The 18,980-nt window shown below is 35.4% G+C and overlaps 1 protein-coding gene across 2 annotated transcripts in view; it reads left to right on the top strand.

Annotated features, from left to right (window-relative positions):
• SAMSN1 (SAM domain, SH3 domain and nuclear localization signals 1) overlaps nt 1-18,980 on the top strand; it is a 132,932-nt gene that overhangs the window by 77,443 nt on the left and 36,509 nt on the right. The window contains exon 1 of one of the 2 annotated variants that reach the window (XM_065913580.1): nt 1,350-1,474. The exons of the other annotated variant lie outside the window; for it this stretch is intronic. Within the exon in view, the coding sequence (XP_065769652.1) occupies nt 1,418-1,474 (57 nt within the window). The 5' untranslated portion in view covers nt 1,350-1,417. Of the gene's footprint in view, nt 1-1,349; nt 1,475-18,980 lie in introns of those variants that run through there. 2 annotated transcript variants of the gene reach the window in all.

The following is an 18,980-nucleotide window of genomic DNA, read 5'->3' as shown; positions in this document are numbered from 1 at the left end:
GGAGCTTAGAGGTATGAGTAAAGACTGAGAAATAGAGTCAGTTGATTTTTCACTTAGAAAAGCCGCTCATTAAGAATACGGTACCACTGTTTTTCAACTCAGGGGTTTTATAAGCAAAATCTAGGTTGATTCCCTTAACAAGCTGGTTTTAATAGAAGTGGAGTTTCAGACATTTTACAAGTCTCCCTTTGGTAAATCCCTAATTAATAAGAAAGCTTGAACTTCTTGCTTTTACTTTCCTGGGTATGTTGGTTTTGACATTATAATAAAAATGCTAAATCCTTTAGTTTGATGGGGAAATGCTTTCTAAGTCATATTAGCTCTACTCCAGGACTATTAAATAAGGACTTGGGATGCTTCATTTGAAGGTACCATTGATCCACTGGATCACCACTCTATTAGCAATTATCAACATATGGCAATGCAGTTTGTAGCAGAAAGACATCTGGTTAATTGAGGGTTCTGTTTAATTGATTTTCTTATTAATCAGGAAATTACAACATAAGGAGTTTCCCTGGTGGCTCAGACGGTAAAATAGTCTGCTTCTAATGCTGGAGACCCAGGTTCAATCCCTGGGTGGGGATGATCCCCTAGAGAAGGAAATGGCAACCCACTTCTGTACTCTTGCCTAAAAAATTCCATGACTGGAGGAAACTCATAGGCTATATAGTCCGTGGGGTCGAAAAGAGTCAGATACAACTGAGCTTCTTCACTTTCACTTTCACTTTACAGCCTAGTAATGTGTTCACAAAGTAACAATATGCATAATCATTTACTTCTGGATTCATATTCCTATTTATATGAATTTCATCCATAGTGTTTCTTAAAATGTGCATATATGCTTTAAACAGGATTAGTATTTTTTAAAATCTAGTTTATTAGATCTTACAATTAGGTTTACATAGGAATGCAAAGTCGACTACCCTGAATATTCTCTTCATTTTTTACATACCATAAGGTTCACATCTCAAGTTTTGCTTCATTTATTAGCTCAGATGTTTTCTTCTCTCTACTTATCTCTATCTATCTCTCTACCTATCTCTCTACCTATCATCTCTCTATCTCACGGGATGTGTTACAGATTTTTATTTTTTTATAAACTGAAAAAATGTGTGTTATTTTGAAATCTTCACGGCCCTTATAACTGCAGGCATGCTGAAGTGTGAGGTTTAGGGATCTACTTCATAGAATATAGCAAGAACAGAATGTTAGAAAGTTACCAAAGAATTACTGTAAAAAAAAAAAAAAAAACTTTACCCATGTAGATGTGAAGTCATATCCTGACCAAAAAGAGGAAGTGGCAGGTTACTAGACTCAAACTTCTCTGTGGCTGTATATCATAGACAGCACACTGCTGACAGTCAGTCATTTCTGTAGCAACAGAAAGTGCACTCATTCGGAGTAGTGTGAATTCAAAATGCTGAAGAGAAAACCATCCAATGTTTCAGAGAAGGAAAAACATCAAAAGCCTAAGGTATGGTGATTTCATCCATACTCAAACAAAACCAAGCTATTTAATAGAACGCACACAGAGACACATGGTATTTATCTGCCCGTAAGAAATCAATTCAACCATATGGTTGAAAGTTTCATGGCAAATATGGGAAAAACTGAATCGAACATTGGCTGTTAAATGATACCTGACAACTATTGTCTATGTAATTTTATCTTATAGGGCATATTTGATTATTTACAACTGTAACTGAACTCTGAGCTCATACTGTCAACTTCATGGAAATCATTTTCGTGATCTCTGTTTGAAAGACTGATATTATGAAATCTTTGTGTATATTCTTAATAACTATAAAGGTGGTAAAGTCTATTTAAAAATCTACCGAGTACATTTCTTACAGTCTCAGGCTTTCATAATGCATTATGAGAAGGTTACAAAATGGAGATGTTTTGATTGAATACTTGATGTTTTTCATTTCTTCAGACTAAAATATGATAGCTTATTATAGAGGCTATTTTTACTACTTTCTCTCTTGAACTAGCTCCACTACTTGAGAGGGGACTGGGTTGTTTGGGAAGCATCAAAGCTCCATATATGTATAGATTTGTTGAACTGATTCTATTTGAAATGTTATTCTATAACAAAGTTTGGATTCTATTATATGACTCTAAAGTAGTTTCATTAGTATCATAAAGGAAAATATCTCTGAAATACTGGTGTCAGTGAATTTTTCCAAAACCTATACATTTGTTTAGTTTCTTAGGTAAGCATTTTAAATATGCCTGTAAATAAACAATAACTGAGGTCAAATGTCTTTTTAGAGAGTTGATTTATTATCTATTATTGGAATTTATTTGCTTGCTACCTTCCAGAGAGAAAGGAATTGGTAATTGATTGTGAACTTTTGAATTGTCATGGCATTGAACAATAGTCAATATTTTTTATTTTATAACTCTGTGCAAGTTACCACCAAAACCTCTCTGAAGGAAACTAAAAATAAATGATTTCTGATATTTGGAAGCTGAGAATAAATGATTTCCTATATTAATTTTTTCTGAAAAAAAAAAAAGATCTGATAAAGGATAGGCAAGCATTTCTACTTAAATATAGCTGGAAAGCATATCATGATTTCTGTCTTTTCCCTTAGTAGAATAAAAATGCAAGGTAATATTTCCCAAACAACAAGCATTGCTTACCTTTCTATTTAAGAGTAATTATATACAAAATTTGCTTGATTAAATGAAACCAATATTGAGTTGACAAAACTAGGTTTTAGGGAAATCACAAAAGTTAATTCAAAGCAGTGGTTTTCATCCAAGTATTTACAATTTAAAATTAGAGTACCTCATAAGAACCCTATTATGTAGTGAGCTGCTATCATATTTATGTCATGGAACAACTTTCAAATGATATTTTAGTCTATGATTATCTTTTGCCTTAATTGCAGGGGCTATTGTAATAGAAGTAGAATATTGTTCATATTACCGAGTTTCTTACTCATAAAAGTAAAAATATATTTGGTAAAGTATATATCTGAGAGCAAAATATATCACAGAAAATAGTCATATTGGAAACATTTTTTATTGTGAATGGATTCCTGTTTTCTTTAGATGGATGATTCCATTTTATATGAATTTAAAGATGTATGTGAATGTATATGAAAAAGTATTGTTCACACATTCCAACTAAATCCATTCCTTTTAATATGGAGTTAATATTTTTCTCCAATTATTATAATTCTGTCTTAGAAACAACTTTGCTTTAATTCATATTTATTCTACTGGGTAATTTTCTTTACGTATTTTATGGAAAAAGGGCCAAATCCAGGAGAGATGTGGAGATTCCTACAAATAAATGACTAGTAGAATGAGGATTTCAAATCCTTTATTGACAAGGAGGGAACATAGGGCCTGTGTCTAGAAAGAGAGAATAGAACCATCAAGAAACCAGTCTGAAATATAGGGAATAGTCTACACGGATTAACTGCATCCAGACAATCATGCACGTCTCCTGATCCAGAAACGTACGTTCTTTGTGCTGCAGTTTTTAGCATGCATGCTCAGTCGTGTCTGACTCTTTGCGACCCTGTGGACTGCCCAGCTCCTCTGCCCCTGGGATTTTTCAGGCAAGAATACTGGAGTGGGTCTCCTTTTCCTCCTCCAGAGGATCTTCCCAACCCAGGGATCAAAGCTTGTCTCCTACGTTGGCAGGTGGATTCTTTGCCACTGAGCTATCTGGGAAGCCCCTTGTGCTGTATTCTTTCAAAATTTCTGAGAGAGATTTCCTTGTTTTTCAGTTGTAAGTGCTAAAGTAGGTAAGAAGCAACCACATTAGAAATGAGGAAACTATTATTTAGTCACGCAGTTCATGCTAACTCCTGTGGCTTCTAGTCTGGGTGACCTAATGTGCTGCTCTGCTTACTTGCTCAATTGTGTCCCACTCTTTGTGACCCCATGGACTGTAGCCCACCAGGCTCCTCTGTCCATGAGGATTCTCCAGGCAAGAATACTGGAGTGGGTTGTCATGCTCTTCTCCAGGGGATCCTTCTGACCCAGGGATGGAACCCCCATCTCCTGCATTGGCAGGAGGATTATTTATCCACTGGGCCATAGGAGAAACCCCTATACCCAATTCAAATCATGAATGTATATTATACCAAACACTACTCCTTAAATATGAATTATGAAACTGTTCATCTGAAATGGAAATAATGGAGAAGGATTTGTTATTAGTATTTTAAAATATATTTTAAAATATGTCCTATGGTTGTAAGATGGTTCAAACATTCATGCATATATAATGCAGCAATAGGTTTTACGAGCTTATATACAAAATAATTTATTATTTTCTTATGAGATTTATCAGTGTCCATATATCAAAAAAATCAAAATACATTAAAGTATAGTTTTACCATCTACAATTGATTAGTATGTCTTCTTTTTCATCCTTTATTTCTCGATTTCTCCAATTTTGGTATGGACTCCTTTCTTCATATAGCTCATAAATAGGACCAACTGCATTCACATGTATTGTAACAGATTCATAGTGGAGGTTAAGAAGGAGAGACCAGAAATATTCCATAAGTGGAACTGTTATAATTCATATCTCACAACTCTCTTTGTGTGTGTGTGTGTGCACGCTAAGTTACTCAGTCTTGTCTGACTCTTCGTGATCCCATGGACTATAGCCTGTAAGGCTCCTCTGCCCATGGAATTTTCCAGGCAAGAATATTGGAGTCGATTACCATTTCCTACTTCAAGGGAACTCTTTATGGGGTATAGGTAAATTCCAAATTAAGAAAGACATTTGATAAATTTCTTTTTGATAAATGATTAAGTATTCTACATTTAGATTAGTCAGTCCAAAATAGCCTTGCTTAACATATTAGAAAGGTACTGTACTTTCCTTTTCGAATTTTGTTTTTACCTTCTCATCACTAGTATCCACTATTTATTGTAATGTAAAAAAATGTAAGCACATCTAGGACTCAGAGTTCAAAATATATGATCTCATTAGTGAAGTGAAGTGAAAGTCACTCAGTCGTGTCTGACTCTTTGTGATTCCATGGATTATACAGTCCATGGAATTCTCTAGGCCACAACTTGAGTGGGTAGCCTTTCCTTTCTCCAGGGGATCTTCCCAACCCAGGGATCAAATCTAGGTCCCCCACATTGCAGGTGGATTCTTTACCAGCTGAGACACAAGGGAAGCCCAAGAATACTGGAGTGTGTCGCCCATCCCTTCTCCAATGGCTCTTCCTGACCCAGGAATCGAACTGGGCTCTCCTGCATTGTGGGTGGATTCTTTACCAGCTGAGCTATCAGGGGAGCTCCTGATCTCATTACATTCTATAAATGCTTAAATTATAAAACAAGATTCTCTTTAACTATTTTTTCCAACTGAACTGTGTTAGTTTGCTATATTTATTATGGGGTTATTACATACCAGTGACTGTGTTTAGAACTTTTTGTACATTAATTTATTTAATATTTGTAACATTTCTATGACAGAATATCTCTTTTTAGCCTTGTAGATGAGAAGGTATAGAGAAGGTTAATAAACTTAAACAAAGATACACAGATAAAAAGCCAAACTGTGTAGTGTGAAATACATATGTCAACTTCCGGTACTCCTTCACTATTATACCACCATTACAAGCTTAGAGACTGTAGATATTATTAATATTTCTGTCTTAGTTACCAGCTGAATTTTAAGGAAAGCCAGGGCAATGTATCTTTAAGAGCCCCTGTAAGTTGGAAAGGAATTTAGAGGTTCTCCATTCCTGTCTCTAATTAAATGCAAGAATTCCACCTGTCAAATCCCTCCAGATGCCCACCCAAGCTTTAAAACTTTAAATTGTAAAACAACAATAAGAACAACTTTGCTAGTATTCAAGTGTTCAGATTGTCAAAAATATCATGATCTAGTCTTAAGATAAGTATAAGCATGTATTTCCCTCCTAAATCTAGCACACTTTTAATGAAGTAGGCTCCTAGTAAATATTTGTAAAATGAATTTTCTTGATGTCCTGTGTGCAACCTGGTTCAAATATGAATACTGACCAGTACTATGCATTTTCATTATTCCTGTTTGTAAGCCTGTTAGTGTATACATAAGAAAGTTTGTATGTCTGGGTGTAAATACATGTAATTCATTTCTAAGTTTTATTTAAGTTTTAAGAAAGGCTCCAATATGTTGTGCAAGAATCCCTAGAGTGCCCCATTGTTACATAACAAGTAGACCACTGTTCCAGGTCAGGAAATTTGGTAGAAACTTTGGAAATAGAAAAAGAGTAGACCCCACAAAGGAAGCTCTGCCACTGTAATTAGAACAAGTTGACCTCTGTTTGGTTGGGATTAATGATCTGTGTTAACAAATTTTAACTGAGGTTTTTCTTTTAGTAAAGGAGACTCAAATACCACTGTTGTTTCAAAGGAAAACATTGGAATAATGGCAGTTCTGGAAATAGCGCTTTTTTTTTTTTTTTTTTACCATTTTATAAAATCTAAAGTGCATACTAAATGAGACACCATTAGTGTCACAGATGCTAATTTTCACTAGCAATGACTGAAGTGGCATTCTTTCCCATTTGCATTTGATCCTAGCAATGATGAGAGGTGATGAGTTGATTATGAGTTGTTTTCACCGCACTGCCCGCTGTGCAAATTTATGCTTCTAGACAAGGATGACACATAGTTGTGGCATTAAAGAGCTTTCTTCATTGCTTTTCCTATCAAGACTGTTAAGATATATTTTTAACTCTTATCTAACCATGTATAAGAAAAAAGGTGAAGTGTTTATATGAACTGGTGCTTACTTTAGACCAAGTAATTGCACAAAGGGCTTATGGAACTCCTTCCTCTAACCTCCAACTTACAGAAAAGAAAACAGCCCTGTAGATATGAAAAGTTTTGCCCAAGATAGCATAGCTGGCAAAAAAAAAAAAAAAAAAAAAGTTGATGTGAGCGTATACAAGACAACTTCTTTTCTTCTAAATCTGGGGGTTTCCCATCTGCTCCTTCTTTTTGCGGCTTTCCAATTGGCCCTGGTGGTAAAGAACCCGCCTCACAATGCAGAAGACATTAAGAGATATGAGTTTGATCCCTGGATGGGGAAGATACCCTGGAGGAGGAAATGGCAACCCACTCCAGTATTCTTGCCTGGAGAATCCCATGGACAGAGGAGCCTGGCGGCTACAGTCCGTAGGGTTGGTCCATAGGGTCGCAAAGAGTCGGATATTACTGAAGTGACGTAGCATGCATGCACTTCTTTTTGCATCAGCATCTGAGGTATAATTTTCAGATTTTAATTTATGTATTTTCAGTTAAACATTTTGGATCTTGAAAGGACGTGATTCCAAGTAACATATGCAATATGCTATGTAGGTAATACTACTTTAAATCCACTTTTTTCATTAAAAAATGGTGCATATAAATAAATGTTTATTTTTACTTTTGGTTATTATTTCTCTGTGCAACTAAAAAATCTCTTAAAATGTTCTCTTCACTTATGTATTTAGTTAGTATTTATGCCATAGTTGTTTTCCAATTAATATTTAAAGTAAATTATAATGCAAACCTAAAAACAAATAGCATAAATCAGAAGAAGATACAGGATAGACCATGGTAGAAAGTATCACTGAGCCACCAAGATTGGGTTGAAAGTGATTGTACTTTCAAATAAGTACTTGCCACTTATTGTGGTCCTACAGACTAGCAATATTGGCATTCTAGAAGTTTGTTAGAAAAGCACTGTCTGGCCTACCCCAGGCCTATTAAATCAGAATATACATTGTAGTGAGATAACCAGAAGTTCTGTAAGGACTTTCAAGTTTGGAAATAATGTCTACATTGTTGTCTCTTAGCCTAGATTCCCATTTGAATGTCTGAAGTGTTTTAAGAAATATAAATTATTGGGTTCCATCTTCAAATATTCTGATTTACCTAATGTGGAATGTGCCATCAAGAATGTTTAAGGTTTTCAAATCTGGAGATATTTTTTCTACTAATCTCTTCAAAATACTTAGAATTAAATGCAAGATTCGTTCTTTCTTTCTTTCATTCATTCTTCAAAGCAGTATATATCTATTGAGTGTTTACTATGAACAATATAGGCCACATGCTGGGAATACAGTGGTGAATAAAAGAAGGATTCATGTCCTCTTAGGATTTATACTTATTAGAGGTGACAGACAATAAACAAGATAAATATGTTAACTGCATAGTGTGCTAAGTAATGATAAGTGCTAAGAAGAGAAGGAAGAATATGGAATATTTGGGACTAGGGAAGACTTGGTGAAAATGGGACATCTGAAAAGGATCTGAAGGAAATGAAGAGCTGACCATGACACTGAATAAGGAAATCTTATTCTAGGCCACAGGAAGAGCAAGATCAAAATTCTGAAGGTGGGAGTAAGTGTCCCTGGTGTATTTGAGAAACAATAAATGAGAATATACAAAGGGAAGAGCAGTCACAAAGAGTTGGATGTAGTGGGTCCTCTAGGTCATTATGAGGATGTGAGCTAGTATTAAAAGATTTTGAGAAGGAAAGAGAAAAATCTGGCTTACATCTTATTGGGCTTATTCTTGCTTTTGTGTTTCACATACACTGAAGACAGGGAGGGAGGAAGCAGGGAAAAGAGACCCTTTAGGAAGCTATTACAGAAACCAGGAAAGGATAATGGTGGCTCATGCAAGAGAAGGGGCAGGTTGGTTGTTGAAAAGATGTTGAGTTGGAGATCTATTTGTACATACTGTAAACATTTGGAGATATAAAAAATGAACTTACACATGGACTCTAATGGTGGTAAACAGAAATGCTGCCATGTTCCTGCCCTGTTCTTGCTTCCAGCTCATGTTCATACATCAAGGGGAAATGCCCTCATCCCTCTGTTCATAGCCACCAGACACTTAGGCCCATGTGGATATTCCACTTCCCAAAAGTTTCTACCTCTTTCCTCAAAACACAGTTTTCTATTGGATTGGATTTTCCTTTCTAGGGCACCTTGAATCAGAATAGAGGAACTAATAATTTGCTTATCTCAGCTTGTTTAATTGTTTGAAAGTGGTAAATAATTTTAGGCTTGGAAAATTATCTTCAAACAAAGTACCAATTCACTCTAGCCTCCCCATTTTATTGAATATGAATCTGTAAACAAGTTTTATTCAGGCAAGTAGCAAAGGTTGAGTACCAAATAGACTGGCTATCCTCGAAAAACCACTGTGCCCAGATGGTATATAGAAAGTTCTGGAAATAAATGGTTGAGAGAAATGATGGAAGTGTAGACTCTACTTGGAAATGTAGGTATTATATCCTACAGGAGGGTACAAAGTCATTACTTTGACTATCAATGCACTGGATTTGCTAAAAATCAATTTAATGAAACACTTATCTCTTTAATCTTTCCTTGCCTTGCTAAGGAGACAAATGGCTTCATTATCCCTGAAGATTATGTGTGTGTGCAGTGTATGTGTGTGTGTGTGTTATAATGGAATTAAGCCCATACTCCAAATATCTAAGTTTCCAAATTTAGCATTCCCAAACTAATTCAGTTCTCTTTCTTTCCAGTGTTAAGGATTTAGGTGAACTTTTAGAAACAAGACATTTATAATTAGCTTCTTAGTAGAGAACAAAAACGTCCTCCATTAAGAATTGATTAATAAGAATAGAAGAGAGCTTGAAGTTGTCTGGCAGTGATTCTTCTAAAGATAGCCATTTGTCAACACAGCTGGTCATGTCCCATTTCTCCCCTCATTTAAAAAGCTTTGGAGGTTTTCACCTAGTCTGTATTAGTTTTCTAAGGCTTCCATAATAAAATACCATAGGCTGGGTGACTTAGAGAACAGGCATTTATTTTCTCAGTTTGGTGGTTCAAAGTTCAAGATCAAGGTGAGGCAGATCTGGTTTTCTTTGAGGCTCATAAGGGAAGAATCTGCTCTAGGCTTCTTTTAGGCCAGCAGTTGGCCACTACTTGCTTCCCCTTCAGCCCCTCTGTGCACATAACCTGGTGTCTCTCTTTGTATATCCAGATCTCATCTTTGATAAGCTCTGACCACTCATACTTTCCTGTTTGTGCTTCGCTTAGCCTAGAATGCCCTTGTCTATCTGTCCCAACTCATGAATTTAAATCTATATTTTAATACCTTCCGTCAAGGAAGCCTCCAAGAGTTAACCCAAGGCAGTACATTAAGAGAGCATTCTGGCAGGGCAGGAGGGAATATGAACTAAAGTCTTGTAGATCAGGGTTGAGGTCCTATTTAACTATGAGACGTTGAACACTTTATTAAACATCTTTTGGGTTTCATGTGCTTATCTGAAGAAGAGGTGGTGGTAAAGCAGATCACAGAAGATTGATAAGAGAATTAAGGAAATTACCATGTGTAAAGTTCCTAGCATAATGTCCATGTTTGATTAATAATCTCTCCCTCCTTTCTAGCTTAATAGTACTTGTTCCACACGTCTATTGTTTCTTTCACCATAGTTTATTCTAATATGTCCTCCCAAATGGAGTTACCATTAGGAACAAGGAATGTATCTTATTCATACCTGTAGCTCTGCAATTTCTGTTGAGGAACAAAGGGTGTTGAATTCTGTCTAACTTTCAGACTCCATGTCGTTTCTGTTAAACTTTGACTACCATCAAAAATATTTATAATATGGAATATAGGCATGATTTCTCAATATATGCACAATATTTGTGAAATGACTAATGGATAATATAAGTCATCTAAAGTAGTACACTACTTCAAGACATAGTTTGTAAATGGGTCACTGATAAAGATCTGGGCAACACCCACATAAAACAAAGTAACCATTCTTATAATCAGAATGTAATGAGACAAAACAGTAATCAAAAGTTGTAATGTAATCTGTCTAAAGGTGGGGGGGAAAGCATTTGCAAAGAGTGTTGCTTTCAGGGTGCTTAGAAAGGAGTGGGAGAACAGAATTTACCATTGAGTCTGCAGAATAATGCATATCAGCAGAAGCAAATATTCCATTAGGTTCAGCAGACTTGCTCACTTAGATGAACTATATACTTCAGGCTATTATAACTTTGTGTCTCTAGCTCTTAATAGAACCTAATACAACTTTTCTGTGTCTCTACTATACTAATCAAACTTCCAACAATGATTTTGTGTTCCACGTCTCTAGGGGAGACAACTCTTTGATTAGTCAACAAGAATATGCGTTCTTCTTGGCAGTTGAATTTCTCATAACTAATCAACACCTGATATTGCTATTTTTGGTATCCTATCAGTTTAGTTTATGAGTAAGTACCCCCGCAAGTCATTTATTTTTGAAAGCTTGAAGTTCTTGTACCTGTCAGTGTGACAGTTTGACATTGGACATGGAGACCAAACCGAGGCACTGGCTTCTTGGAAGGACTGGCCTCAGTTGTCAACTGGCCCTGCATTTTCTCTATACACATAAAGTAAAGACAACTAAATAATGAAATTTCTTTTCTATACATTTCATAATTTTAACAATTTAAATTCCTGGAATAAGATTCAAGACAGATTTACCTTTAGCAGTATAACAATACATAGTGATATGACATTAGTCAGGATATTAAATTTTTTTTCTGAATATCACATGGTTTTACTAGGTAGCTTTGATTTTTTAATTATGAGTAATAGAAAAATAACTCAATATATAAATGCTGTAATGCTTATGGTATATATTATTTATATTTTTAGCTGTTATCTATTCATCATCTTTTCTAAACTAAGCTGTCTATAAGTTTCAAGCCATCTACTTTAAGATTACAAATATCTCACTATAATTATTTACCAATTTTAATGTACCCACCACCAATGAAACAAAGATTAACAATTTTAAAAATAAAATTCTTTCAAAGATAGACGTTTTGCAGTTATCAGAACATATAGTTATTATACACTGAGTTCATTTCTGCGACTACTATTACTTTCCAACACCACTATTTATCTTTTAGTAGACTAAAATATTTTTATATCCAAATCCAAATATGATGAAAGGAAAATAAATGTAATTGACAGTGAAGAAGTTATAGAACCTAAACCTCTCTTCTAAATATCCTAGCATGAACTTACAGCGATTTTTTTCTACCTATTCTTTTCCTGTTTGGGATTACACGCTGTATATTTGCCCCACATAAACATGTCTGTTCTTACTAAGAAAAAAACGTTTAAATCCCTAAGCATAGTGTCAGCAGGTGCTGCCTGAGATGGGAATGTTTATAAGCTTTATGATATTAACTGCAGCACTCAACCTCAGGTGGCATAAAGCATGCAAAAAAGAACTTTCTGTCAGTTTTATTATTTCTAAAAAGGTTCCCCTTGAAGCAGAAGAGTGACCTTGCTCTGCTGGGCTGACATATGCCACTGGATTAATGGTCGAGCTCTGCTGGAGGGAAGCTCACAGGAACATTACAACTCCAGAAGCTGGGCTGGCGGTGACCATTAATCAGGGGGACCAAAATCATGCATCAAACACACTCATTTAAAAGTAGTAAAAATGACTTTAAAAAAAAACTTTTTGAGAATTAGCTTATTGTTTGTCATTACTTGTGTTCAAGGAGATCCCTGCATGACTAAAATATCTCCTGGGGAGAACTTTAGAAAGGTTATTATGTACCCAGAGGCCAAGTGAATGTGGTGGAAGCTGAAGACTAATGGAGGTAAAGGAGAGTTTTTGTTCCAGAGAATTTGATGGGAAAGTTTATTGAATGGATTCTCTTCTCCCAGCTTAATTTTCACACCTTTATTTAACTGTGATTTTAAAGCAATGGATACCATGACTGTTTGCCTCTTTGTGATGATTTTATTTTATTTTAAAAAGTGGAGCAATTGGATTTAGTGGCAAAAACATTTGACTAGTAAATTTGGTTTGGAAATTTCTCAGGAACCTAAAGTTTGGGTCAACACAGTCAACTGTTAAATATGTTAATAAGTATCTTAGTGGACTTAAAGGTACTTTACATTCTTCCACCACATGTTAACTAGTAAAATTTTTCACAACTTTTCCTCTGATTACTGAAAAGGAAAAAGACTTAATCTAAATCCTTGAAAGAGAATCTTCAGTTCAATTTAACTAATAAAAGGTTTTCTTGCTTTTTAAAATTTTCTTTGATGATAAAATAAGCATAACTTTTATGCTTTCAATAGTTTGTCTTCTAGATTAATGATATTATGCATAATACACATGATATCATTTCATTGGTAGGTAAATCAAAGAGTTGGTTAGTATATTTGATCATTAAGATTATGATCAATATAATAAGGCTTGCCCTAAGTATTACTTCAAACTTATTCTTCTCCTAAATAACAATTGGCTTCCTTAACCATGATATTCAGTATTATCTTCTTTTGTTAGCCATATGCTGCTCTGGAGAATTATTTACACAAAATTATTTATTTGTTTTCAATGATTATAAGATTAAAATAACTGACAATGAAGTGACCATAGTTAAAATATTATTTAATATTTGTCTATAAGTAGAAAAATTTAATATGTACACAACAGAAAGTCAATGTCTAAATTTATGGGAGGATTTTACATCTTTCTTATAACTGGAAAATTTGAATCAATTTTTTTATACCATTTTCTCTCTCTATCAAGGTGCCTAGCAAACAAAACTAGTAATGGAAATTTTCTCACACAGAAAACACTTATCACTAAGTAGGGATGATAAATACATAAAATATATTACCTGTAACTCCTCATCCTCTTCCCACCATCTTCCCTAAAACACATACCATCTTCTGTAAACTTGGTAGACATGGTTATCATGACCTCTAATTCTAAGCCTGAAAAATAGCTTCAGAATGCTTCTCAACATAGCCTTCTCCATGAAGGTCCTAACAAACCATCCGTGCTGCTGCAAGAACTGAAAACTTCCTGCCGATTGTGGTTTGGAAAGATAGTCCATCCAGAAAATGGGAAATCCTAGTGATGCATTTTTGTGAACATACAACACTTTTCTAATGTCCCCAAGTGATTATGTTCATGTGAAGAGTTCAGACATACTAGACATATTGTTTGTCATCTTTTGCTCCTTTTAATACACAATGCGTGGTTCAACATGTTCTAATACTTTATCTTCATTTTAGCAATTATTGTCTTCAGACTTGGCAATGTCTAAATTGTGCCTCAGTCAAGAACTATACAATCTCTTCGAATAAATAATTTTTGAAGATGTTTAAGCAAACTCAAATTGTATTGATTTTAGCTAATTTCATGTCCAAAATCTGAGATCATGTTAATGTATCTTTTTTTGAGACTATCAATAATATAGGTATAGACTTATGCATACAAAATGCCTTTGCGTATTAGTCAGTGCAAATATAAATAATGATGAATATAAATTTCCAAGCTGACGTATAGTATACATTATTAATTTATTGTGTGTGTGAATATAATCTGCTTTTAGGAGTTGCTTCTATATTTGTATGCCATTCATTTGAAAATGGCTCTGTTTAGTTTTTTTCAATAGAAATCAATTGATAGCACCAATAGAGCATAAATTCTTCCAGGATAGATTCTTAACTCATTCATACAGACAACCCTGACTTTAAGCACAAAGATTAGCCATAGAAGTCACTTAGTATATTTACACCAAATTTCATAATGTAGAAACATTATGCTCTTTAATTAAACATCAGCAAGTCATTTTCTTTGACTATAACATGTTATAATTTGCTTTTGTATAACTGGGAAATGTATGTTTTTTGTCATTTAACTTGACGAGAAACGTGTGAAATTTGTCATCTGCTGTGGTTTTCTCAAGCCTCCTAACTGTAGGATTTTCTCTTTCTGTCCTACATCACTTAAGACCAGGGGCAATCATTGTGTGCTAAAATGATGCAGAGTTGGTAAGTGGTCTCATAGAGAAGGTATGACTTGATCCAGACCTTGAAGAATGGGCTGGATTTGAGTAGGAGGAAGAAAAGTGGAAGAACATTCCTTGAGAGAAAAATAGCATGAGAAACAACTTAGAAACATAATTGAATGTGTCCACTTTGGCCAGCAAGGAGTGTCAGTTCTGCTTAATCAGATGGCCTAATATTATCTGATCCTATGAGGAATCATGAATTTGGCATGTACAACATGCCAAATTAGGGCTTCCTGATAACTAAAGAAGCGTCACTGAAACTCTCTGAGCTTCAGTTTTGCTTATCTGTAAACTGGAAAAATCAAGAACTACCTCAAAGGAGAGTTGTATTTGTTTAATGAAATGATTATAGATAAATCACTTGGCATGGAGCAATCTCTCAGTGGCCATCATAACAATGTGGAACAAGCTTTACTTTTTGAGAAGAATGGAATGATAAAAACTGGTACTTTAGGAGTCCAGTGGTATGATTTTAGATGACTGGAGAGTCAAGAGCTGGGACTAAGGGGCTGAAAATTATTTCATTGATGCAGGAATGACATATTTGTGTGGCGGCAAGTGGTGCTAGTGGTAAAGAACCTTCCTGCCAATGCAGGAGATATAAGAGATACGAGCATGATCCCTGGATCAGGAAGATATCCTGGAGGAGGACATGGCAACCCACTCCAGTATTCTTGCCTGGAGAGTCCCATGGACAGAGGAGCCTGGCAGGCTATAGTCCATAGGGTCACAAAGAGTTGGACATGACTGAAGCAACTTAGAATGCACACACACAAACGTAAGTCAAACCAGTCAATGGTAAAGGAAATCAACTCTGAATTTTCACTGTAAGGATACTGAAGCTGAAACTCCAATACTTTGGCCACCTGATGTGAAGAGCCAACTCATTGAAAAAGATCCTGATGCTGGGAAAGATTGAGGGCAGGAGGAGAAGGGAGCGACAGAAGATGAGATAGTTGGATGGCATCACTGACTCAATGGACATGAGTTTGAGCAAATTCGGGGAGATGGTGAAGGACAGGGAAGTCTGGCATGCTGCAGTCCATAGGGTGGCAAAGAATTGGACACCACTCAGTGACTGAACAACAATGAGAATAAATGCCAACAACAGAGATTTGGGGAAAGAATTGAGCAGATGTGGAGACTGAAAGAATGTGTGTGTGGTATATTACATTATTTTGCATTATGTGACCAAACTCCCCAAAGAGAGGAGTGAGCAAATATGCATTTCCAACAGTCTAGGTGGAAGGTTCGGAAGGCAGAATCAACACAGATCCTCAAGGGTAAGAGGACATAAGTAGAGAGAGATTTTTGTTCACACATGTGCCTTCCAGCCTGAAGACAGGCAGAGAAGCTACTGTAAACTAGAGCAGCTACAAAAGTGGATACCCTAGGGAAATTGATTTCCAAGAAGGGTCATAATGAAACATTTCTGCGGGGGTCAATAGGGACCATTTAGTGTACTTGCTTATGGGTTTAGCAATTAGAAAGAGAGAAGGAATAGAAAATAAGTACTATAATAATGATACAGGAGTGAGTAAGTCAAGCAGAAGTTTTACAGTAGGAAAAATGAGGAGCTGAGACATTTAAGATAACCTGATCATGGTCACATTTTTTAAAGTTTTCCATTTCCTTTTTATTCTATATGGTTTTGAAAGAGTTGGCAGTGTGAAGTGACAACTTTTGTTGTATTATGCTTTTTACCTGAAAAGTTATTTAAGACATATCAATATTATTTATTTTAAGAATTCCTTTCAGACAAAATAGAGTATCTCAATTTTTATTCAATTCCTAAAAGTGCATCATAACTTACAGTCAATGTATGCAATGCAAATCATGAGACATAATAATAAGTAATGCAGCGGTATGATTGAGAATTCTGAAAGTTTGAGTTCTTTTTACTTATAAAACTTGTTTTCATTACATTAAATAGACTGATATGATAACCACTTTTGCAGGTACAGCTCATTCTACAATGATTTTTTTGTTTTTAGTTACAGTTTCCTTTAGGTCATCTTCTTTGAGGTAGTTTCAATTTGCTGAAAACATCTCTTGGCACACCAACTTCTGAAAATAAACCTTTAGCATGGAAATTTTGACACAACTTTAAAACACTATGGTGGAGTCAGAATCTGCACTTCCTTTAGATGGTCTGCAGCTGACACGAAAAATACTAAACCAAAGAGATCAAATAGACCAACTTCTGTTCTAAGAATCCAGATGTAAAAATATTTAGAGCTTTGATACATATTTGAGCATGAGTTGCCTTTCCTTGGGGTTAATGTTAGTGTTGAAGGTCATGTTTCACACTCTGCTTGTCTGTCAGCCTTCAGGCCCCTGGCACCCAAACAACTGTCTTCCGTCAGCACCGCATGATAGTGTAATTATTTAACACTGAGGCAATCCTAACAGATTATTTTAAGTGAGTTAAACTTGTTTCACACTCTTCAAAAGACCTCAGCACCTGAGTTAGTGAGAACAATTAGACCCTGGAATGCCTTTGGATAAAGGCTGACAAGCTGATTGAGATTGGGCATATTACAGAATATTCACACAAGCACGTGCTGAAACATAATTCTGAACTTTAAAAGCATATCACCAACGAAGGCTCTCTATGCGATATTTAGGTGATATGAGAACGCGTTGGCACTCTGTAATTCTTATTTGCCAGTGTATTTCAAAATACTGCGGATGTCTGACTCACATATGCAAATTTTTTCTTTGAAATAGACTGTGAAACTTTTCCGCTGATGCCTTACCCAAATATTAAGTCATGCTGGAGATAAGATTTTACTTGAAGATCCCAGAAGTTGGACAGTGGTTAAAAAATGAAAATAAGGGTTCAGTTCTTTTGGTTTTGGTCAAAAGGTTGATTTACATTCCAAAAGAGAGACTCCCTAATTCTTTTTCATGTTGATAAATTTGGGATGGTCATTGTTTTAATAAACCAGTTCAGTGCTATCTATCAAGCTAAATTTATATACTTTTCATCCAGGTTAGTAGCAAGTTTCTTTGAAAACAGAAAACAGGATTAAAACTTTATAATTGAATGATATAATAGAGAGTACAGCAGGACGGAGAACTGGGGAAAAAAAAGGATTTTTTTTTGCAAGTTCTGGTTCCCATGACAACTTCCTAATTGAGAAGGGCTCTATGATTTTCAAGAATGCTACAAGCTTCATATGAAGCTTCACATTCTATAATGATTAGAGTTGTTATACAAAACTAGAGAAGAAATGAGACTAACAAAAAAGGATCTTTTCTTAAGTTCTTACATATTGTTCATTGCATTGTGTAGGGACACATACAAACACAAGACACACAGATGTGTTTAAACACCCCAAATGCCTTTTTTTGTTGTTGTTCAGTCACTAAGTCATGTCAGACTCTTTGCGACCCCATGGACTGTAGCCCACCAGGCTCCTCTGTCCGTGGGATTTCCCAGGAAAGAATACTGAAACGGGTTTCCGTTTCCTTCTCCATGGGATCTCTCTGACCCAGGGATCCAACCTGCATTTTTTGGCAGGTGAATTCCTGATCACGGAGCCCCCATGGAAGTCCAGGTGCCACTTATTCATCTCTATTTTTGTGTACACCAACTAGACTATATGGAAGAGGGTAATCTGTGCTACATAACCAGATAGTCTTTAAAAGATAACACAATACACATTTATGCTGAAACATTTGTTGTACTAAAATAAATTTAGAAACCAAAACTTAATTTTCTCCTTAAATTTGTCCATACCTCTAAACAAACATGACCTAAGCGATGTTAATGATATCTTTAAAAATTGGTTCCTTAGAAAGTTATGCAACCGTTAACTTTTAAGACTATCTATTAAAGAACAGTTTTGCGTTCGCAGCAAATTGAGAGTAAGATACAATTTTCCCATGTGCCCCCCTTACCCCCACACCTTATTAACTCTTTGTAGATTATTTTTTAGCTTTATATAGGTACCTTTGGTTCTTTTATTAACCCAACATTTTATTTGGAAAATTTGAAGCATATGTAAACACAGTATAGTACAATCTACCCCATATATGCATCGCCTAATTAATCATTAAATAACAAGAGGTCACATGTCTTCTTTATGCTCACATACTTCCTGCCCCTCACTAGATTATTTTGAATTACAACAACAACAACAACAGAAA

The sequence above is a fragment of the Muntiacus reevesi genome, chromosome 21, assembly GCF_963930625.1.
Source record: "Muntiacus reevesi chromosome 21, mMunRee1.1, whole genome shotgun sequence".
NCBI classification, from domain to species: Eukaryota; Metazoa; Chordata; class Mammalia; order Artiodactyla; family Cervidae; genus Muntiacus; species Muntiacus reevesi.
Note: the sequence above shows the minus strand (reverse complement) of the source record. Positions and strands in the feature narration are given on the sequence as shown.